Below are 24,820 nucleotides of genomic sequence, written 5' to 3'. Positions count from 1 at the left end.
CACTGGGGTAAGCAATTACACCCACAAACTTTCAATTGTAAGTGTTAAAATCAAACACTCAAATAGATATTATAACAATTGTATAAGTTTCAAAGTTCAATTTCTACAACTATTGTAAGTTTAAGGGTCTAATTTTAACACTTGTAGAAGTTTGAGGGCCTAAAATTAAAATTGAAAGTTTGAAGGTGTCAATTACAACCACCACCATAACCATACTTTGTTTTTGTGCAATTTGCTTTAAAAAAGGAAAGGTTGCAAGCTTATCCTCTGAAATTTTCCCAATACCCTAATTTTTTGTCACTAGAAGACAGGGAACATTTGGTGGAAAGTAGGAGATGGAAGACACATCAAGGTCCATCTATGTAGGCAACTAACATGATGGAGGAGTTGTCAAACACAATGTCATGCAGATGAAAATCAGTACAAATGAGTTCTCCCTCTAAAGAGAAAAATCCCATGAAACTGATTGACCCAACAAAGTTGGATGTTAGCATAGCTTTTCAAATTAGTGACAAATTAGGACAAAAACAGTTAAATTCCTTTTATTATCCACTACAAGATTGCTCTTTAACTTCTTATGCTTTCCTTTCCCATCAAATGTTGGGTGGGGTCTGCCCTAAAGGAAATATAGAAATATGCATATTGATTATGTAACAAATGGGGAGCAGAGACAATCCAATTTTGATACTGTTTTTGCATATAGGGCCAAAGTAGATTGGTATCACATCAAAAGTATGTTCCCTTAGCTTAGTTTCAACTTAAACAATGCATTATGTTTGCTGAAAACGGAGTTTCTATCTTACACGAGTATACTCAAAATGTTGGGACTATTATTCTTCAGTAGTACCCAACCACACTAAGTTCAACACAAACAAATGGGTCCCCAAACTCTATCATTTTTGGTGCCATTCCTCAGGCTCTCATTTCTAGGGGAAAGCTTTCCCTATAAACACACATAGTCAACCTCATAATCAATCTTTCTTTCAACAAAATAAAAAAGATAATATTAGTTTTAATGAGAATTTATATTTGCATCATGGTATCCTTTTCCAAAATGTGACAAGACACCTAAGTCATCATCTCAAATTACTCACTCGACGCCACTGATGATCCACATTTGAGTTGAGATCAATAGGTAATTTGACATTCATATTTACATCCTCGGGAACTAAAACCAAGAATCTCCAACTTTGGAGTAGAGCATTATGAGAGATCTAGTACTTGTTACACTACAAATCATCCTTGGCCATAGCTTAGCTTTCACATTCAGCTCTCTAGAATCTACTTTGATCGGTAGAGATAGATGAGAGTTCCCTAGCGATGTCATTTTGGAGTTCTACCTATACTCGTGGAAGCACCCTAATTGAAGACAATTAAACTGATGTCTTGTAGTTCGTAAGTTAGCAAATCTAGCAACCAGAGAGAGAAGGCTAAAACCATGTTCTAGGTAGGATTATCATCGCAACCAAATGGAAAAGTTTGAAATATCAAACAGCTGGAAGAGTCAAGTAAAAGGACTGGTCCAAATACATCACGGATTAATTTTCAGTTTTTGATATCTTATGCCTAGCATCCGTCACTGTTAATATAAGCAGAGTACAAATCATGTTTTAAAATGACAAGAACTTGCTCTTCGTTGTGTTCTCAAGCAATCGTTTTGTTTTAACATTAAAAGCGAATGTATCAGGAGATGTCTTAGAGTATTTCACCAACTTGTAAGACATGGACATGATGCAAATTGATCTACATGTTAATAACCTTGTTATTTGTACCAACTTGTAAGACATGGACGTTATGCAAATTGATCTACATGTTAATAACCTTGTTATTTGTAGCAACTTGTAAGACATGGACGTGATGCAAATTGATCTACATGTTAAAAACCTTGTTATTTGTTGGTTTAGGCCAACCAACCACAGGCCTATTCTAATCCTTCTAAATTGTCCGTAATAATGAAGGCAGTCCATGTGAAGACTACAAGCACATCATGTGAATCAGCTACAAGGTTTGGTAGGTGACAGTTCACTAAAGAAACTACCATGTCAAAAACAGTTCTTTTATCGTCATTGGTAATGTGGAAAAAAGTCCATTTGAGACATCTACAACTCAATCAAAGAGATTGTGAAAATTGGAAGTGAAATAATGAGAATGGAAAATATTATTTATTTCTGATGTTGATGTTAACTGTCAAATTTTACATGAGTGAGCTATTTATTCTGCAGACTAAAATTAAATAAAATCAACTAAAATTTAAATATAAGCAAGCATGACCCTAAGGCAGGGCAAGGGTTGAAAGGCAGACCTCCGTCTAGTGGATCTAGGCCAGTCTATAGACTATGAGCTTGTCCGCTTAGGTGATGACTGTTGGTTTCTCCCTCCCAGTGAACTCCTCCAGCTTGGACAAAGATAGTGCCAAATCTACAACATGACGAAAAGGAAGAAAATAAATAGATAAATCAAGAAATCTATGGTTATAGGGGCCATTAAACAAACCTATCAATGGTTTTAGAGATATTTGGGCATCCACATCATGTTTAGAAATGTCCGGTTCAAACTGCTCAATGTATATTCTTACAGTAGCCCCTGCTGAGCCAGTTCCCTGTAAAACGTGAAGCTTAAAAGGTTGTTTTGAAAATTAATAATACATACACGCACATACACACACATAATAAGAATTCTGGACGGTGGATCACGATGTTCTACGATAGGAAAGAAGAGGAACAGAGGAAAACAAGAACATACAGATAAACGGTATATTATCCTTGATCCATCTGAAAAAACAAAACGGACTCCTTGCTTTGATGCCACACTTCCATCAACCTGGACATACTCAACAATGAATCAAATAAATTCAGAAAAGGATAAATTAAAATAAAATACAATAAATTTTCATTACAGAGACTTACAGGGTCGGTATACGAGAAGTCATCTGCAAATTGGAGGACATAACTTCCTGCAAGTGTTAGAAACAGTCATAGCAATGAGAACATAATAAATTACAGTTTGTAAGATCTTTCCAATAAACTTGGGTTAAATCATGAGTTTTAAACTTCCAACTGTCTATTTGATCCTGGGAGAAACTAATTGTGAAATTAGAACCTTCTTGTGGATAGAAGTTTTGGAAAGATTTATTACACTTGTAATCTTCGATACCTAAAGTAGAGAGCTTGTTTAGATTCGTTTGCACTTTAGCCTTTTTTTCTTGAATTTAACACAAATATTCTAATAAACACTTGAACTACTTTTCTGTCTAACAGATATATATCATCAGTTTCGTCCATTTAACCCTCGAAATTTCAGGGTTCCCAAACTTTCAATCATGAATCATATCAAATTGGTTCCCATCACAAAACTCAATTACTTGAATACTTGTATCATCAAATGCCTATACTTGAAAAACATCAATCCACATCAATCATTAAATTATATAGTCAAGGTGCCAACATAATTGTTAAACTGATGAACTTAATTGCAAGAACCCATTAGACAATTTAACGTATTGTGATGAAGCTGGGGATTAGTAAAAATATTTTTTTAATTTTAAAAAAAAATTATAAAATTAAAGTATACAGACTAAATGATACTCCTATGTTCCTCTTTTTTTTTTTTTTTTTTTTTGTCATATTTTTATTTCTATTTAGTTGAGATTCTATTAACTATTGTATCTCAACTTTATTTAGCTAGTTTCCTTTTCTGCATTAGTTTCCTTTTTTTCATTTTTCTTCCTAGTATATGTTCTTGTAATTTAATGTTGAGGCAACAACATTTTAGTTTTCTTTCAAACCAACATGGAATCAGAACTTAATCCTAAAACTTAAAACCTAACAAATAAGAAACTTAACCCACGAACAAAATCCTTACCCTTTCAACTTCAACATCTTTGGCAGAGTTCCTCTTGTCTAGTTGTTCGCTCACCATAATCACGCATTCCTTCCATTTGCTTCATATTTTTTATTTTTTAAAAAAAACATTCACTTCGTTTAGGTTAGTGAGTTTGTTTGTACCGTCCCATTGCTAACACTTGTCTGTCATTTGCTCACCTCTGCCCCTCGTTCGCCCATCACCACCTTAGTCCAAAGCCTTTTCCATTTGTGTCAGTGGGTGTGGTTCACGATTTTGCTCGGGCCTCTTCATTTCTGGGTTTCTGTTTTTTTCTTTTTTTTTTTTTTTTTACAATTTGAATTGCTCTGTTTTGTGGGTTCTTCAAGTTTGTTGTGGTTTGTGGGTTCTTCCTCCAATTTTCCATCAATCATTAATGACGAAACACGGGTTAGGAAGTACTAGGCTTGAAAAATCCTCTCAGCCCCATGATTCCTCTTCTCAAAATTGTAACAAGGTCACAATTCTTAAATGGAAACAATAAGTTTCACGTATATTTATGGCCCAAAAATATGATCATCTGATTAATAATACCTATGTGATATATGCTAAGGACCCAAAATTTTTATCATGGAAAACAAACGAACATTTGGTCATGTTCCAGCTAATGAACTCTTTGACTACAAATAAACTCTGACTAAAGATCTTGGAGAAAACTTTCTATAGTACAAAACAATAAAAGAGAGATGGGAACCTCCCGTGCTACATACTTTAGCACTGAGAACTCCTCTGCCCTATTGAATATTGAAACTCAACTGAATGATTTATGTAAAGGAGATCTCAATTTCACTCAGTATTTTAATCTTCATGCACCCAATTGACAAAGAAATGTACAACACATGAATATCAGATGACCTAACTATGTTCATAAGATAATTAAGAAAAATAAAAGAGAGTAATATTTTTTTGGAATTTAATAATGAACTTAAGAAAAAGACTAATGGGAGATGTCTTCTCTTAGAAAAACATTTGCTGAAGTAGGACATGAGGAGAGTAGAAAATGCCAAAATAGATGCTTGAGAGTTGAGATAATGTCATTTGTTGGACCAAGCCTTTCAACCATGGTAACGCACAATTTTTTTTTATAAGAAATAGACATATTCATTGAACAAAAGAGAAACAGCCTAAGGGCAAGAGACAAGAGGGCCCTCCCCAAGAAAAACTAAAGAATAAGGGTCTTCATTACAAAAGTGTTTGGTGTAATTCGTACTTTACCAAGAAGTTGTGTGTTGCAACATAGTTCAAAAAGAATCAAAAGAATTATAGTTGTCTTCAAAAATTTTACTCTTCCTTTCTTTCCAAATACACCACAAAAGGGAACGGGTAGCACAACTCCACAAGATGTAACCTTTTGGGCTATAACCTCTAATTTTGAGCCCTTCCAACATCCAACTGTCAATCTTACTAGGAAGACAAACCTCCGGATCAAAGATTCTAAACAGAATGTTCCAAGCTTTCCTAGTAAAGGAGCAACGCAAAAAAAATTAGTCCAGGATCTCCTTGCTTTGAAACAAAGGCAACACATCGAGGGGATAATCATGGTATGCTGAATTTTTTTTTGAGTTTTCTCATGAGTGTTGAGACTTCTATAGGCAAGCGACCATAAGAAGAAATTTCACCTTTTTCGGGATTTTAGACTTCCAAATGTGGCGAATCAAGGGAGCAGCAATGGAGGGGGATCTCTTGGTTGATTTAAGAAAGGTAGACTTCGTAGTAAAGTTGCCATTAGCATTAAGAGTCCATTTAAGACTATCACAACCGTCCAAAGGGGCCCAAGAATGAAGAGTTTCCTGAATGGTGACTACGTTGTCGAGTTCATTATCAAGCAAATTTCTTCTAAGACCCAAATTCCAAGCTCATCATCAGATGTCATTATCAACCATGGTAACGCACAATTCATCTCAAAAAAACAAATTCAAGAAAAGAAATTTTCCTTGGTGTGGCCAACTATAAGAAAGTGAAACAACTTTGAGAAACTAGTGGCAAACCAGCAGACTGAAACTAAAGAAGGGACTACCAAAAAAAACCATTACCTTATTCCACCTATCAGCTTAAGCTTTTGGGTCAATTAGTGATTTGAGATTAGTCAATAGATTCCTCTCAATCACACCCCTACCCAAGTTACCCTACCAAACGTAGAACATGACATGATGACACAATAGATTTCAACCATACCATGAAATCCATTGTCTAACTCTGAAAACATTTGTGGCTTGCAAATACTGTTTATAAACGTCATTAAAAGATTTGGTAAGGTGTCCCTTAAAAGTTCGATAAATCACACCTGCAAGAAAACACTATAAACACTCCCAAAATGTTTGTTTAAATCAGCCACCAAGTGTGTCCCACCACACACTTCAATAGAATCAGATCAAAACTCTCCAACCACATTTCACAAAATTAAGTAACCAATTTAGCACACTTAGTCCAATTGCTAGGTGGTCAGAGTGCGTCTTACACTCTCTGAAATCACAAGAATGGAGTCAATAAAATTGACAAATAATCTAATTCTCTCTAATGTGCTATATTTTCCCAAGTTGAACTTTAATTTGATTACAGTTAGTGATGTAGCGAGAGTAAGGAAAATTAGGGTAAATCCTCAATAAATCTTCTTACAATATCCTTTGTAATTTTGGAATGCAGTTCTCTCTAATTTCCTATAAATAGAAGGTTCTCTTCATGTATTTGACATAACTTTCTTTCTACTGTGGATTTTAGAGTTGATTCTTGGAGATGTTTCCTTATTTTTAGGATACACCATGGATTTACCGATGCCTCAAACTACATCTCTAATTTTTACACAAACTTGTGAATTCCAAGAGATTGATTGAGAAACGTGATTGGCAGTGCTAAGCAGCCTAGTGGCCTCTATCTTCTTCAAGAAAAACGTTCTTCAAATTCAGTCTTCTCTATTTCTGAACCATATTCTAAATCTGTCATTCTATTTCCAAGCCAAAGTCTATGTTTGAAAGTTACGTTTTGTTATGGCATTTTCACTATGGTCATCACAATTTCTTGCAACTTGAAAAGTTGGTTTCCAATTTATTTACAAACAAATTCAGTCTTCTCCATTTCTGAACCATATTCTAAATCTGTCATTTTATTTTCAAGCCAAAGTCTCTATGTTTGAAAGTTACGTTATGTAATGGCATTTTCACCATGGTCATCACAATTTCTTGCAACTTGAAAAGTAGGTTTCCAATTTATTTATAAACAAAAAAACTGACCTCTTTCCATGGGAACCTTGACAATTCTCTAAACATACAAGAAATGTTTATCCTCATTTGCCTTATAAGTCTTCAAAACCATTTTCTCTCATTCACAATGATATTTAGGGACTTTCAGGAGTGAAATATGTGGATGATCATACCACGAAGACTTGAATCTTTCTAGTAAAGAAAAAATTTTAAACATATAATATTTTCAAATTCTTAGAAAGAATTGACAAAGCACGAGACTATTTCAATTCAACTCTCAATCCATATCTCTTTTCAATTTTCCCATGGCATAATTTCAGTAGTTCGTGTGTGAACAGTCCACAAACTGGGATTGTCAGAACGAAAAAAAAATTGACATCTTCTTATGGTAGCTTCATTTTCTCATATTTTCTCAAAATGTCCCAAAAAAAACAACAAAAAAATATGCCCCTAAAAGTTTAAAAAACTTACCGTACTTGTCACCAGACTTGCTCTTACTGATGAGATCTCTGAGGTGATTTATCATCTTATTAGCACCTTCAGACTCACATTCCTGAACAAACATATTCAAATATATGGAATGAAACAGTGAAAAACTGGATTGTTAAATGTTACATTAACACAATCACAACGCCAATTCAGGTCAATCTTACTTCATAGTCATATCTTGAAAAGAAGTTCCTTCCATAAATAGCCCAGTGTTCCCTCACTACATCTGAAACTGAGATCAACTTCTCCCCAACTTTCTTGTCTTTGTTTCGGAATGCAATAATGGAAAGCCAGGCCAGCACAGCCCTGTCATGGAAAGGACTTGAATCATTTCATGTGGTCATTAGCATGAGTATAAAATGATACATCTTGCAAGAAATTTTACTTTGAAGTTCCACCAACAAATAAACCACAGTAGAAAGAAACAAACTAAAATGGTGGTGTTTTCCAATTTTGTAAAATGAACTGGTCGAGGGACCTATGCTAATAATCAAACAAATCTACAACTAAAGTAAACAAAAGGCTCTGATAATTTCATTTATTAAATAATATATCCTATCCACAAAAACATATAACTAATTGGTTCTTCAGTGAGATATTATTAAAATGCACTCCTGATATATCCATGTATCTTTCCTCTTTATTTCAATACTTTTAACCCCTCCACCAAAAGGAGCATCTGACACAAACTCAACTGTGCCTAGAAGTGAATGAAGACTGTTACCATATGCCATCCTTCTCACGGATATGATCGGAACCTGTTCCAAAACTCTCCTCCCCGCATATCGACAATTTCCCTGCATCCATAAGGTTACCAAAGAATTTCCAACCAGTAGGAACCTCGAAAAATGGTAGATTGAGCTTGTCAGCTACACGATCAAGTGCTCCACTTGTTGGCATTGAACGAGCTAACCCCTATAAATGAGGAAGGTTATTTTACCTTTTTGTCTAAATAGACTCAAAAATTGTCAAGGAATCCTTGATGTTCATATTGCATAAGGCCTTCTAAAAAGTCGTACACAGTTGAAGTTCTTGAGAAATGAAGCACGAGAATTTTATACCTTAGGACCATTCTTGAAATATGGAATTGCTTCCTGTGCATTAGCTGCAATAACTGCAACAGAGTCTGAAGGAGTAACAAAAAAATTTTTGCCCAATATCATGTTTCTATCACCATCTCCTGCAAAAGGATTAAAAAAATTATAATCACCTCTTCTTGCATGTGCAAGCCAAGAATCCACCAATTAACTAGCAGATGTTAACAAGGAGAATCTGTATGCCCATCATTAAGTATTGTTAGAGCATGCCCGTCAATCAAGATCTGCTAGCATTTATTTTCTCTTTTTTATTCCTCATCTTTTAACCATATCCTTTTTTAAGGTTCAAATTTATTCCTCTTATCATTTGCAGATGCACTTATATGGAAGTATAGAAGGAAAAAGAAAACTTGAACTAAAATTATGGATTGTGTAAAAGATGAGATACCATCACTAGCAGCACCGAAATCAGGTCCATCTTCACTGAACAAAATGTTGACCAAATCCTTAGCATATCTGTTGAATAGTACAGATAGAAATTACTCCAAGACAACAGCAAATCACGCAGTTGTACCCTCTTATCAGATCTAAAACAACTTACGTAAGATTAGGATCTGGATGTCCATGCCCAAAATCTTCTAGAGGCACTCCATTAGAAATTGAGTCCTATATGTAAGGATTGAAAAAATTTAGCCCTTGTTTGGAGCTCTTGTTTGTGTAGTTACTGATCAATTGTCTTATGTTTGTCTCCTACCGTGAGTTGTATTGTATTTTTCTTAACTGTATGCAGGTGTGTATTTGTGTATATATTATATTTTACTTTTGATGTTTTTGTTTTCAATAACCATGTTAATTTTAAAAGAAAAAATTGAAAAGACAAAAAAAAAAAAAAAAAACAAAAAATCTCGAACAACATTTTATGTTTTCTGATTTTCTAAAATAAGGAAACCTAAATTCATTTATTAATTATTCTATAATAAACTATACAATAATTATCCAATTTTAATGATGTATTTATAGTTGGTTTTGTTTTAACTGTGTTGGTAACATTTGCCTGCTTTAAGTCTTAATAAGTTGCTGCTGGAATTTAATAATTTTAGGTTTTCTTAACTGGTTGTAAAGGTGATAAATCACCATCTGTCCTTTCTTAAAGCTTGGGCTGTAAACATTTTAATTCAGAAAAATTAATAAAGAAATAGAAATTCTCAGTTTTAGCTTGTTTCGAGGCTACTCCAAGATTCATCATTTAATTTTAGGATTTAAGGTTAAACTACCACTTTGGCCCCAGTACTTTAGGTTTGTTTCATTTTGGTTTCTATATTTTTAAATATTCAATTTTAGTCCATGTCCTTTCAATGAAATTAAATCTAATCCATGCAATCAGTTTATTGTGGACTTTTCTCAAAATAAAAACTTGAAGAAGGTTGAATATGATGAAAAATAGCTTTCAGTTTCAACCTTATGGTAACGTAAGTAGTATTTTTCATAATTGTCTGACATTTGAGAGAGAAATAAGTTAAAAGGATGTGTTAGAGAAAAAACAAGTTGGAAAAATCCGTCCATATCTGTGAGGACTAGGAGGTACATGAAGTATCAAATTAGAGGCATTTTACAAAACAGAAAATTGTTTTTAAGAACTTTCTGGGGCCTATAGCCTTAAAACGACTGTCAATACATTATAGTTAAATGGATTATCAAACATTTTTCAGAAAATGGAAAGCCAAGAACCAAAAAGATATAGCGAAAACTGAATTGCTGTCAACAGTATTCTAATACTAGAATCTAAAATATAATTAAATTCATCTGACTAAAATGAAGATGTTTGTGTGTAGCACATCATACCAGACTCGCTCCTAACTTGTCCACAAAAATTGGTTTTGCATAAGCACCAGTTACTGCATGCATGGCATCAAATACAAACCTAACAAAGTTAAAATACCAAAAATATGTCAACAAGACATTCATAGAGAAAAATAATGAGAAATCATAGCATACACATCCCCATACAAAAATAATCAGATAGAAAATTGGCATTGTTAATGTGGAAACGTATGGGTATCTAATATCAACAACTAAGACTTGCTTTTTAATAAAAACAACGTAACGACTTACTATAAGGAAAAATGAAAGGGAAAGAGGATCCCTTGCATAGAGAAACAAAAGTTAAGTTGATCTCTTCTCTCTCCTCTATTCTTCTCATTCTCGTCCCTTCATGACCTCATCAACACCCAACCTCCATTAATTTCAATTATCTTTTCGGCCACCTCCATTAATTCCAGTCATCATATAGTCTCTGGGCTTTTCATTTTACTTAGTAACGACCTCCATGAATTTTAATCATCCGTCCAGCCACTTCCATTACTTCTGATCACTGTATAATCTCCATGCTTTTCATTTTACTTATGGAGGACCGAAGCTGGTCAGCAACTCATTCTTTTGTATTTGGTTTGAAGATGGACTTTTCTTTATGCAAACATGTTTTTTCCCTGTCAAAGCCTCATTGACTCTGGTTTGAAAAATGCATTGTTGAACTCTTGGTATTCTCCAGTCAATTTTTTGAAAAAAGCAGGCTCTTGATGGTTCAAGTTCAAGTTGTTTATCGGAAGAGCGATTTGTCTCCTTTTTTGGGCATGATTAGTAATTTGTACAAGAATTATGAGTTTGTACCTCTAAAGAAACTATCTTCCTTGTTTTCTTGGTTATCAAGTGGAATTTCTAAGAGTTATGTGGATGTTTTGAAAGGAAAACAGAGTGTTATCTCCCTTGAACATGGTGGCGATCCCGTGGCAAATTGGACGATTTACTCTTTTTGACTATAAAGACTTTATTAAACTTGATAAAGGCAATTTAGATCAAGTTATTGACTCTCATAGTAATAGTAAGTAGCAGACCTGTGGCTCTTTTCATCTACATTTTGTCAAATGAAACAAGCAACCACATAAACGTCCAATATTCTTACTAGAGTCGATTATTAATGTCCGGATGGTCTCCCCCACCCAAACCCACTCCCTTTCCTAACCCTAACCGCCACCTTCTCATCGCCCGTCCATCGCCCCACCATCACTATCCATCGGTACTCTTTACCGATCTGTTTGTTATCTCTTCTTCTCTCTTATAGTTTTTGTTAGATATTATATTAAATTTGTCTTCACCCTCTAGCTTAAGCTTTTTAGTCAATTGGTAATCTAAAATGGTATCAGAGCAAGTAGGTACAGGAAATTCTGTGTTCAAACCTCTGTGTTGTTTCCTCTCCAATTAATATTCCATTTTCACTAGTTGGAGCCTTCTTCATATTTCGAGCCTACAAGTGAGGGGGAGTGCTAGATATTATATTAAGTTTTCCTTCACCCACCACCTTACGCTTTTGGGTCAATTAGTGATTTAAAAGTTTTTCTAGTCCATCCCCGTTTCCTAGATCCCTAACCCTCTCCATCATCCATTCTCGTCGTGTTGTCTTCTATTCTACCTTTCCAGTCATCTCCTCCCGGCACCTCCAACTGTTGTTGCACAGCTCGCAGTTCTCAGCTATTTTTATTTCGTTTCTCATCTCTTACCCTCTGGTCTTAAGTTTTTCCACAGTCTTGGTCGTGCAGCTCTTTCGTGTGTTGGCTTTCAAATCTCAGCTATCTCTTCCATAAAAGTTAGACCATTATCACCTAAAATACTACAGTAGATTTTTCGAATGCAACAACTTTCAAATCTCAGCTTTGCCTGCATGAATTTGAAAGTTGTTGCATTCGAAACATCTACTGTAGTATTTTAGGTGATAATCGTCTAACTTTTATGGAAGAGATAGGACGATAGGACGTCAAGAGACTACACAAATTCACCGAAAAACCAATCCAACGACCAACCAAAATTATGTTGAATTGATCATTTGGGAAATAGTCTGATTTGTTTCAGTCTTATAAAAAAATAGTAATAAAAGTCTTCACTATATATATAGTTTTTTTACTGTATAAAATTGCAAATTATAGATTTTGATTTTTTTTTTCATCCCATCCCAATGCCCAGTTCATTGACTCCATTCAGTCACCTTGAATTCAACTAAAAAAGAAATGAAAACCTATCTTCTTCATCACCGTTCGTTTGTGTTGCACCACGCCACCACCCCCAATCGCCCTCCGCATATCCACATCTCAAGCAATATGCAGAACTTCATAAGTTATAAAATTGAAAGACATGAGCTTTTTTATTGGACTCCTGTATAAATTTTAGATGGCTAGAGTACAAATTCTTTCGATCTTATAGATCCTAAGCTTTTAGTATGGTTCCTATGGAGAATTTTCAATCAGGCTCTTCACTTTATCTGACCAATACAATGCTCTTATCAGTCAGAATAATGATCACATAGGTAACAAAGGGATGTGCACCTCTACTTCGAAAATCCGTTCTAATAATCAAAGACAACATTTAGAGGAGTTTGTGCGTCACTGCAATCATAAGCCAGGTCATATGAAATGTAATTGCAAGAAATTCGTGAATAAGGGCCAAAGCCCTCAATATGCACAAATTGCTTTGAACCCAAAGAACATCTGAGAAGTTAATACCATCTCTGCCAGTGATTTTGCTAAGTTTCAACAGTACATTAATTGCAAGCATCATCATCATCTTCTACCCCTACTACACACGTAATAGAGTGAGGTATCATGTAATGTGCCGCATTGTCTTCTTTCGCCCTCTACCAAATGAAACTCTGGAGCTACTAACGATATGCAACTTATGAGTTTAAGCTTTACAAGGTTTTAGATGCACTCATCTATTGGGAAAAACAAACGATAGAAGAAGCTGCAAGAGAACTCTTTGATATCATCAACCACGGGATTCCTTTCTTCACCTCGTGCACCATGTGAGTGAATGTTTGTGGAGGGGGTATTGATAGAATAGAATTATAGGCCCTGAAAAATACATGTGTACTAGAAAGGGGGGAGCACAAAGGCAGGAGTGCTCACACGGAAGATAAGTTAGTCATTTGGCAGCAAACGTAATATCTTATATGGAGGGGTGGTGGGTCTGATCCTTAGATAAATTTTTGGAAAAATACGCATCGCCTTTTGGGAGAGTTACAGACCAATGTAGGATGCCTTTTGGAGAGTTACAGACCTACGTAGGAGTTCGTAGGTTTATGATAAATTTTTGGAAAAATACGCATCGCCTTTTGGGAGAGTTACAGTTCAATGTAGGATGCCTTTTGGAGAGTTACAGACCTACGTAGGAGTTCGTAGGTTTATGATAAATTTTTGGAAAAATACGCATCGCCTTTTGGGAGAGTTACAGATCAATGTAGGATGCCTTTTGGAGAGTTACAGACCTACGTAGGAGTTCGTAGGTTTATGTCTCCTATCCCAATTTTGACTATCTTGGATCAGTAAATTCTCTCATACTAGTGGGGTGGCTCCTCAAATGGAAATCTATATCGCCTTTTAAATTAGTATCAGTGACCATGAAAATAGCAGCTTGAAAATTGGTAATTTGAAAACAACAAAATGAATCTCTTATGGCAAAACGGTTCGGTGGTCCTTGAAAGAATCCAATCAAGTGAGCACAAATTGAAAAAAAAATACATATGGGCTAAAGAAAGGGTTGTCAAATTGGGAGGAAAGAAAAAGAACATGCGTGTGCCATCCTTGGTGGAATATCATTTGTTATTTAATACATATGGAATTAGTTATTTATCATTTCCTTATCAAATTCAGAAGGTGACGTGGGAATTGATTTTCTGAGCACATGGTTGGATTCTCGATCATTTTCTGTTGTCCAAACCAGTATGCAATTCCCTATTTTCAGAAAGAAAACTAATATTTACTAGAAAAGAGAGAAAATCCATCATTTTCTATCTGCTTACAACCAATCAAACAAATAGTAAGAAACCAAAGAACCAAAAAGGATGACCAAAGCTCAAAAAAGACGTAAGGCAATAAAGCAAACCTCTTACCTGAAATCTGAACGTGAAAGCAAACTTCTTATGAGTGGGAAATCAAATACATTCTGCAGTAGATCCGTAAACCTTCATTCAGTCCTCAGGAATAATCATATTCAATTTTCAAAAACTTATATATTTTCTTCTTCCTTTTCATTTTTGTGGTGTGTGCATGATTTTTATCACCTCCATCAGCTCCAAATAGTCAGAAACAGGATCTACAACTTCAACACTGAAGTTCCCGTACTTGATTTCTCCAAGGCGTGAGAGGTCAACATCAGGAATATCGGCAAATTTTATTTCAGAGATCTGTAAAATACTTGCACAATTACAATCTCGTAAAATAGGAAAGGGGGACATCAATTGAAGATGTTACTGATGCAAAAACAGAGATACATGAAATCAAAGAAACAGCCATGGCTAGCATGCAATGATTTCTTTTTCTTTTCTTTTTTGTTTTTCTTAATAATACAGAACTTGAATGAAAATAGGCTAGTGCTCAAAATACAAGCGGAAGAAAAAAGAGAGAGAGAACACCAAAAGGAGACAATACAAAACAAAACTAAAATCCCTGTAAAGAAACAAAAGATAACAAATCAATAATAGGGAAAACAAAAATCCTAATACATTTATTGGAATCTAACGTATTCAATTACATCTGTTATAAGACTTAGCAAACAAGGAGACAGGGCAAAATCAAATGTGAGTCCTAGTAAATTTATTGATCGACCATCAGAGAGGAAAAGTCATATGATTAGCCGTTGGTATCTTTTTTTTTTTTTCTTTTTTTAAAGGAGACCAGCTTCTTTATTAATTAAAGCTCAAAGTGCAAGAGAATTATACATTGAGCAAATATAAAAAAACCAAAAAAGGACCATGAGGCACACCCGGACATCTTAACTAGGTTAACACCTCCATAGCACCCTCATCATATCCAAGACTACATCAAAGATTCATTGAGACTCCTAACTAAAACAAAGTAATCCCCAAACAAGGAAAAAGAAAAACAAAGCATAATAAAATGCAAACTTACCCTAAACCCTCGTTTAAAAAAAGGAATGAGGGTTTTCATCGATGAAATGAGAAGAGTAAATATTGTTCTCCTTTTCTTTCGTTCTTTTTATAATTACTTTTTTTGTAAGGCAAATCATTCCCTATTAGAGGGTTGTTTGGCAACTTAAGTAATTTGAGAGAGTTGAGTTGGGTGGGTAAAGAAAACCAACCCACCATTTGGTTCACCAATAATTATAGAGATTTACCTCGTTATTCACATCAACTTACATTTCTCACTTCGCTATTTGTGTCAACTTCCCCAATTGCTTTCCTATAATTCTTACCAACACAACACTGTGTTTTTATCACTATCAAAATGCCCATGTTTCTTTCAAAAAGGAGTTTCAAAATGGTCCTTCTTTATGACATAAAACAATTGGTTTCACATAATTGGTTTTCACCATCATTGTTGGTGTAAACCAAAAGTCTAATTTTTTTTTTTTTAAATGAGACAAGCTTCTATATTATTAATAAACTCAAAGTACAAGAGAGTTATACAATGAGAATGATAAAGAAGCCTAGAAATGGGGAGAGAGAGAGCGGATCAGTAGGTGCACCCAGACATCTCAACTAGTTGACACCCCATAGCACCCTCATCATATCCAAAACACAAGAACAATACCAAGGTCATGAAAAGACCAAAGTAAACATCCAAAATAACAATATAATCTACCTACGTAAGACAAAAGCAAAGTTGAAAAATAAAAACTCAACGGTAGAAATACATATTAAAGCCCGTCAAAACTACAAAAGCACTAATTTTGAACTAGCAATCTAGGGAAACTGCCTTGTATCTCTTCAGATGAAAGCAGTCCAATTGAGGCAGATATCTTGTATGGAGTAATCTTTGAATTCTGCATTTGAAGAACACCAAGCTGGAGCGTTTTAGAACTGTCTACGAAGTCTAATTTTTTATAATGAGGAGAGAAATGTTGTACTTATAGAGAAATATGATTACAAGGTCCAAACTACCCTTCTATCTAACTTTCTAACTTCCCTCTTTTAAAAACAAGTAACTCTCACTCTCTTGGGTACACCAATTGATTTAACCAGCATTCCTCTCCTATTTTTTCTAATCAAAATAATGAGTTTTATTTAAAATTAATAATTAGGTTATAAAAAAAAAATGGATCTTGTGCTTGCATTTTTAAGTAATGGAGAAGCTAGCCTTAGTCCCTTCAGGTTTAAAATTTGTAGTGATCTATCACTACTTTGAAAATTCTTGTCAAGGTAGAGTATTGATATTTTTTTACATGAAAGAAAATTTTGGCATTTGGCCTCCAAGCAAATGTAACAATAGTTTACTTACACATTTGGTCTCCGAGCAATTAATCAATTTGCATGCAAAAAAGGTCTCATTCCATTACATCTTAACGGGATTTTTCACAGCAGGGGCTAAATTCATACTAAAGTTTTGAGACTATCATAGTAAATTTTAAACTACAGGGAAGGGAGAAAACGTTATTTGAAGGAAGAAGGCACAACTGTATCTCTTTTTGGCAGTCCATCATTGATAAAATTCAGGGAAAATTGAGTAAATGGAGAAGGTATAACCTCTCTCGAGGAGGAAGAATCACTCGCTGTAAATCAGTACTTTCTAATCTCCCAACATATTATATGTCCACTTTTCTCATGCCCGCCTCAATATCCAAACTCTTTGGAAAGAACTATGAGGAAGTTTTCTGGGAAGGTAATAATGGGGGAAAGCTGAAACACTTGGTCAAATGGAATACAGGTGGAAAGGAGCATTTGAGCCTAAGAAGCCCGTGGATTAGCATCTCTAGACAATGGTGCAAAGTTGAAGTATTGGCTGTCTATAAAGTGGGAAATGGCAGTAGAATTTTTTTTTTTTTTGACAGATACGTGGTTGGATGTAATTCCATTAAACAGCAAGTATCCAAGCCTATTCGAATTGACCAAAAGGGTCAATTGCCGATCATTGAAACAAGTACAACCAAACCAGCTCTTGGTTTCTTTATTTCAGAAGAGTGTTGAAAGATGAAGAAGTCCCCAATTTTCAGGTTTTGCTGAGTTCATCGGAAGGAAATTTGATAAATAAATCCCCGGATAAAAGAGTTAGGTCCCTCGAGTCAAGCGGCTCTTTCACTATTAAATCATTGGTCAGTCACCTATCCATGGCTTCACTCATTGACAATACACTGCAAAGGAGTCTTTGGAAAACTAAAAGTCCAAAGAGAGTTAATATTTCAATGTGGATCCTGCTGCATGGTAGTCTGAACTGTGCGTCAGTATTGCAGAAAAAGCTCCCATCCCATTATCTTTCACCCCATATGTGCTCTCTGTCTCAGTTACCAGGAAAACCTTCAGCATCTCTTTATTGACTGCTCTTATGCTGCAAAATGTTGAAACCAGCTGCTGCAAATTTTCAATCTTTGTTGGGCTTTCGATGATAACATCAGAATTAACGTGCATCAGGGCAAGTCATGAAGAAAAATGCTCTCCTTTTATGGTGCAACGCGGTCAAGGCATTACTAGTAGAGTTAGGGTTTGAAAGAAATCAGTGTGCCTTCCATGACAAGTCTTCAAGATGGAAAGATCGTCATGAGTATGCTCGCTAAATGCCTCGTCATGGTGCTGCTTATCCAAAGAATTCCAAAATTACTCCTTACAAGAGATGTTTTTGAATTGGCAGGCCTTCATTTTCTAATTGTTATAAAGAGTTTGCATTCATGTTTTCTGTAGTTTCCTTTAATTTTTCAAGAGTTAAAAATTTGTATCTCTTTGCTATCATTAGATTGTATCTTCTTAGCTTATGGGGTAAAGGCTCGATATGGTCGAGAGACTTTGACGTAATCTGTTTTGGACATGATGAAGGCGCTAGAGGGTGTTAACCTAGTTGAGATGTCTCAGTGCGCCTACTAATCCGTAGGTTATTTGCTCTTTGTATATCCCTCATGTTACCTTGAGCTTTGTTTCTTTATTATTAATAAATTAATCATTATAAAGAGATCTGTTTCCTTTTTCAAAAAAAAAAAAAGGAAGAAAAATGTTTTTTAAGAAATCAAATTGTCAACAAAAACTATGCAAGTTTTGCACCTATTAAAGATTTACTTCACAGAGTGCACTGAAATTTTTATTTATGATTTACAAATTAGGAAAAGAAAAATTCATCATAACCCTAGCAATATTGATTAGTGGAAGATCAAGTATAAACGAAATCATTTCTGTAAAAAAACCAACTTCCATTGAGAAAACAAACGAACAAATAAAAAAAGAAAATCCACAAAAAGACAAGTTATGAGTGCAAACTATATTTCCCGAGAAACACCCTTTTGTTTCTTTCCAGCCAAATAAACCGCAAAACTGTAAAGAAACCAGCCTCCTGGATAACACTACCCCTCCCCCTCTGAAAAGGGGGTCCAGCATGGCCTCCACCAACATACGATGACCACCCAACCTTAGTAAAAAGAAAAAGCTAAAACAAATCCCAACCAAAATGCCTCCAGACTCCAGTGAAAAGAGGACAACCACAGTAAATATTTTGAACTTCACTATTCTCCACAACACAAACCACTTCAGGCCTAAGACGTAATAGGAGCGTTCTTGCAAGATATGAAAGGAATTAACTTTCCCAAAGAACCAACCAATAAAATAGGTGAAGTTTCAATGTGACCTTTAGTTTCCATCAGGAAGTGAAGATGTACTGAATCGGCACCAAAGCCAAAGAGTAGCAATAGCAAAACAAGTAAATAGGGACTTCCAAGAGGACCCAGACGGCTCAACGGGAACTTTAATACAAACAAGAAAAGAATAAAAAATGTAAAAAGTAAACAAGAAACTGAACAGGAAAAAAATTAAATGAACCAATCACAGAGTTTTAAACGTCTACTTACAGAAAGAGTGTTTCCATATATTTTGTCTGTAATTGATTCAGGTGCAGGCTGCCCACTGCTATAATTAAACTGAAGAGTCCATGAATTCAAGTCAGATGAACTTAGAGATAAATATTGTAGTCGTCATGGATAAGATAAGGTCATAGACTCGTAATTTCAACTGACACTTTGCAACAAAAAATTATGCTTCCTCAAAAAGTTGCATTTTTATGAAAAGAATTATTTAATTAAACATCAAGGACAGCACAAAATAAACAAAAAAAAAAAAAAAAATCACCTTAATACCCCAGTCATATTCAGGCCCACCTGGATTGTGGCTTGCACTCATTATAAATCCTCCATTGGCCTGTGTAGAAACACAAAATTACGTAGAAGGCAAAGGAAGTAATCAAATGTCACTCCAAAATGCTTTGATCATATAATAAATCTATAGCGTGAACTTGCCTGCCTCTTTCGTATTACAGCAGAGACCGCTGGCGTGGACAAAATACCTTCCCTGTATCATACAAACTTCATTATATTTTACAAATTTCTCCTTTAAATTGTTTTTCAGCAAAAGTTAACATTTGTAGTCCCCAAATAAGATTTTCATTACTCAGTACCATCATAATGCATCCATCTGGCTACCACTATGAACCAAAAATAATAGTTTTCTGAATTTCAGATTTACCAATAATAATCCTAGAGAATCACAGGCCACAGAAGTAATCGAACATCGACTCCTATTCTTATATTGGCTTTTTCTTGCCATAATTTTATTTCCCTTAACAAATTACAGTCGCCGATCTCAGGTCAAATTGGAGAAGCCATCTTGTGACTGTTCTTGTGACTCTCTTTGATAGGACCACGTAAATAGAACTTCAAAGCATATATGGTTGGGACGATTAGTGGGTGGAGATAGACCCCTTTGCACTATTTTAATTGTTAATTCCATTTGTCCTCTAAGAAATATTACTGTGTTTGATGTTTTGGTTCCTTTCAAGAGCTTTACTCTTTTTTTTTTTTTTTGGTGTTCTTGTCATCTTTTGTCCAATAGGGAAATGACAGATTTCATGGTTCTCCTTTCCTCATTCCAGTGTTTGAGTTTGATCCTTGGGGAAGGGATGTATGATATTGGAGCCCTCACCTTTCAGGGAGTTCTTATTGTAGATCTGTTTTCATTGTTTTCATTGTTCGATATTGGAGTCATATCTCAATAATTGTTGTCCAAATGCGAGTATGAGTTAGAACTAGGGATGAGCATGATAGATCGAAAAATCGAGCCGATCAACCAAACCGAAGTCGGCCAATCAGAGAATGAGAGGGATTGATCGGTATCGGTTTGGAAATGTTTCAAATCGAGAAATTTCAAAAAATATTTCATGCAGTTAAACCGACCGACATTTAGTCATCGACGATCAAGAGCAGTTTGAACATTTATTAAACCAGCTATAGTTGACTCGGTGGCGGTTTGGACGAAAAACCGACTCCAGCCGACCGATGATCACCCCTTTAGAACATAGAGCCATACCACAATCTGTGTGAAATAGTGTGGATACATCACTTTTATCTAAGATAGTTTTCATTTTCAATGTTACCATGCAACCTAAATTATGGTGTGATAATCAAATTAAACTTCACATTGCGTCCAACTCGGTGTTTCATGAGAAAACACAATATATTGAAGTGGATTGTCATTTTATTTGTGAGAGAACACAAGGGGGTTTGAGTTCATAGTATTTGAGAAGCTAAACCAAAGATAAAATCAAAGCAAGAATAAACTATCTTGATGAGTTAGATGGGTCAAAAGGATTTCCAAAGCTCTACTTGAGGTCTAGCAGTCATCAGAAATGAATGAATGAAAATGATAGACGCAAGAGGGCATTCAAGAAACACTAGGGTCACTATGAATTCAGGTGATGCGATTTGGTTTAGCCACGCCCTCGTCACCTTCCACTCATTGATGAACCAGATCTCTAAACCTTTCCTCACGCGATTTATCTTAATTTTCTTCAACGACATTTTGGTATGTAGTCTTGATCTATATACTCATGAGAAGCATTTCCAGGTGGTGTTCAATGTATTGGCAGATAATCAGTTGTTTGCCAACCAAAAGAAAAGGTGTAGTTTTGGGTAGTCATGAATCCAATATCTCGACCATTGGGTATCAACACAATGGGTAAATTGGTTGAGGTGGACAAAGGGGAGATACAGGATATGCAAAGTTGGCCCCAACCTTGCAATCCAAAAGAACTAAAGGGATTTTTGGGATTGACTGGTTATTACATAAATTTGTGTTGAATTATGGTAGGTAGTACAGCGACCTACTACATAAAATCCTTCACAAGGATGCGTTAATATGAAGTGATAAGGCACCTTGGGTTTTTAAGAGTTAAAACGGGCCATGATGACATTGCTGGTTTAAACATTACCTGATTTTGACTTACCCTTTGTTGTAGCAACGGATGCCTTAGAAATGGGACTTTGGGCAACATTATCTCAGAATGATAAGTTGTAGGGATTTCAATCCACTGTTGACTCAATTGGGAAGCTAGTGTTGTATCAAGTTAATAGCATAGCAGAACCTCATTCTTGATTTTGGTCACTTGGTCTTTATAAAGCCATCTGGAGATCTGAGCATCCAGAAGAAGGTGTTGGAGGATTCATACATCCCACAGATGGTGTTGGTCAAAGAACTCAAAGCCATAAGCCTTCAAATCTGCCCCAAGAGGTGCTGCTTATTCAAGGCGAGAAGAGACAGACATGTGAGACCACATTTTCCTCAACTGCATTTTCTTTTCCAATTTATGGTAGAATCTACCTGAAGTTTTTTATCATGCATTGGCCTTCCTTTACAGTTATTATATGACCATGCTTACTAGGAACTTGCTTGGGATATTTGGGGTATTTGGAGTGAAAGGAACAAGAGAGTTTTTCGAGGTCTTGAGAAGGGCCCTTCAGAGATTTGGTCCTAGGTGAGATTCCATGTTTATCTTTGGGCTTCGGTTTCAAAGTTTTTATGTAATTATTCCCTTGGTGACATTTTGCTAAGTTGGAAGCCTTTCTTGTAGATGGCTTTTTTCTTTTGTTTCTGGGCTTGTTTTTTTTATGTTCTTGTATTCTTTCATTCTCTCTCAATGAAAGTTGTCTATTTTCATCCAAAACTAGAAACTTACTTAAATCCAAAGTTGTTTGGCTTAACAAAGGGAGGTGCATTATTGGAGAGAGTACTGTACTGTTTTGTTTCCTCTTTTTGGACCATGCTTATTGGCATTTTTTTCCTCTGCGAGCATGACTTGAGCTCCCTTTGATTACTAATGGTTGGAGGAATTTTCTATAGTCATAGTTTAGAAGAAACCCTAAAATTACATTCACAAGCTATTCACTCACGCTTTATCAAACATTTTTTTCATATATATTACGAAATAAATTGCTAGACAGCTCTGTGGGGTTTGGTTAAGCAGGATAACTTCCCTTTTTAGTTCTTGATTATCTTTTCATAATTAGTTGAATCTTTTCTTATTTAAGAAGTATAATACGAAATAAGCATCCATTTAAGTTAACTGTGAACTATATCATCAAATGATGCTTGGTAGTTGGTATATCGTACATGCATGTCCAAAAGAGAGATCAGATAACTTCAAAATACAAGGATAAGACCATAGTATTTGGAAATTAGTACAGGGTAGATCAACTTACTGTCCAACCAATATTTTCCCGACGCCATTCCCTGCAGCAATTTTGATGATAATCTGCAAAACATCTGCAAAAATTAATTGAAAAGTTCTAAGGAAACTAGACTACTGAGTTAAGCACAAACAAAAGCACTAGAAGAGACCTGAGCTGCTTCTTTATTAAAATAACGGCCATCGCCTCCTAAAACCAACAGCCCATTTTCATAATCATCCGGAGGCAAGGAATTAAACAATGCCTGCAAATGCAAAAATGCTAATGTAACACAAAATTCAAACTCATGCTGAGATCACATAGATTAGCATTGCCTATAGAATGCAAAGATTCAAACCTGGATCCAATTCGCAAGGTAATTTTCCTGCTGAAATACTTTCACCTAAAACTCCATGTAAACTAACAAAGTGAGTCGTGAAGGCATCAACACCACCAAAATACCAAGAAAAATGATTGAAAAAACGGATAAATTTAATAAGCACTTCAAGACTAGACTTTTTTCATTAAAAAAAAAAAAGGAACAACAATGGCTCATTCAACCGAACGCTGGCAGTTTTCCCAACGTTGAACAACCACACCAGATACCACAGATACATCCACATTATCAATCCATCACCGCTTCGTATTAGAGACTCCCAATACTCATACATAGACACATTAAATAGAATTTTATTACCACTCCCTCATTCAGTTTCTTCTTCTTTTACAAAAATAAAATAATCAGTAACTACTCGAAATTAATTAAAATACGAATACCAGAAACACAGCAGAACAATCTAAAATGAAAAGAAATAGAGAGAGAAAAAAAAAAAAACAAACCTTCTTCCGGAGACCACTGGTTCCAGTTTTCTGACCTTCAATCGGGGTGGTCGGAATCAAATCAATCTAAATATCCAAAATATAAATCAAGTAATCAACATGAACAAAAATGAGTAACAGAAACACAGTACACCATCCATGAACCAATAGAACTTGTCCTCAATTATAATAATAACAATCGAAATCACAAAATTGAGTAATGAAAAGGAAGAAGAAAGCGGAGATTCAGAGAGGAAGTGGCGGAATCAGTTACCTTGATACCTTGAGACTCGGCAACAAGTGAAGGAGAGAAAGAGGAAGAAGAAGAAGAAGAAGAAGAGGAAGATGCCTTGAGGGAAAGAATTCGAGGAGAGGAAAGGAAAGGAGTAGAAGAAGGAATAGCCGGAAAGGAAGGTCCAGTGGAAGAGAGTGAGAATGATGATCGAGGTATGAGTGGAGAAGAGAGGAGATTGTGGAGGCGAAGAGAGGAAGAAGCCATTGAAGAGGATGATGATGATGATGATGATGATGATGATGGAAGAGACAGAGACGAAGAAGAAGAAGAGTTGGAGTGAAAATGTTGAAACGGAGAAATAGGAGAAGAGAGGTGATGGGGAGTTGGAACAGAAGGGTGTATGCCACACATGCACTTTCACTTTCCGGATACACTTATCGAGACTCTTGCCGGCTTCAACTTTCTACACATTTTGTCATATTACATACTCAAAATTATATTATCATTTTCAACCGTTCATTCCTTCCCTTCTACTCTTTTTAACTCCAACCCAAATTATTGTTAACACTTAATCCATCTTTTTAGATAAATAAATTTATAAATTTATTAGCTAATTTAAATAACTTTTTATTTTAGAACTAAATTGTTTCTCCTAAAATATTACAAAATTTAAAATTCAAAAACTAAAAATT

At 35.3% G+C, this 24,820-nt stretch overlaps 1 protein-coding gene across 1 annotated transcript; it reads right to left on the bottom strand.

Moving 5' to 3' along the window:
- Positions 1 to 2,140: 2,140 nt before the first annotated feature.
- LOC103504651 (phosphoglucomutase, chloroplastic) lies at positions 2,141 to 24,581 on the bottom strand. The gene is made up of 21 exons (XM_008469031.3): positions 24,168 to 24,581; positions 23,915 to 23,980; positions 23,433 to 23,477; positions 23,247 to 23,339; positions 23,108 to 23,160; positions 19,874 to 19,925; positions 19,707 to 19,775; positions 19,430 to 19,498; positions 14,709 to 14,831; positions 14,538 to 14,590; positions 10,445 to 10,523; positions 9,204 to 9,268; positions 9,051 to 9,118; positions 8,627 to 8,745; positions 8,290 to 8,480; positions 7,730 to 7,871; positions 7,548 to 7,629; positions 2,907 to 2,953; positions 2,743 to 2,820; positions 2,494 to 2,599; positions 2,141 to 2,418 (listed from the first exon to the last, which is right to left on the bottom strand). Exons 1-21 carry the CDS (start codon positions 24,537 to 24,539, stop codon positions 2,351 to 2,353), a joined length of 2,040 nt encoding a protein of 679 aa, XP_008467253.1. The 5' UTR covers positions 24,540 to 24,581; the 3' UTR covers positions 2,141 to 2,350.
- Positions 24,582 to 24,820: the final 239 nt, after the last annotated feature.

Source organism: Cucumis melo, chromosome 9 (assembly GCF_025177605.1).
Source record: "Cucumis melo cultivar AY chromosome 9, USDA_Cmelo_AY_1.0, whole genome shotgun sequence".
Classification (NCBI taxonomy): domain Eukaryota; kingdom Viridiplantae; phylum Streptophyta; class Magnoliopsida; order Cucurbitales; family Cucurbitaceae; genus Cucumis; species Cucumis melo.
Note: the sequence above shows the minus strand (reverse complement) of the source record. Positions and strands in the feature narration are given on the sequence as shown.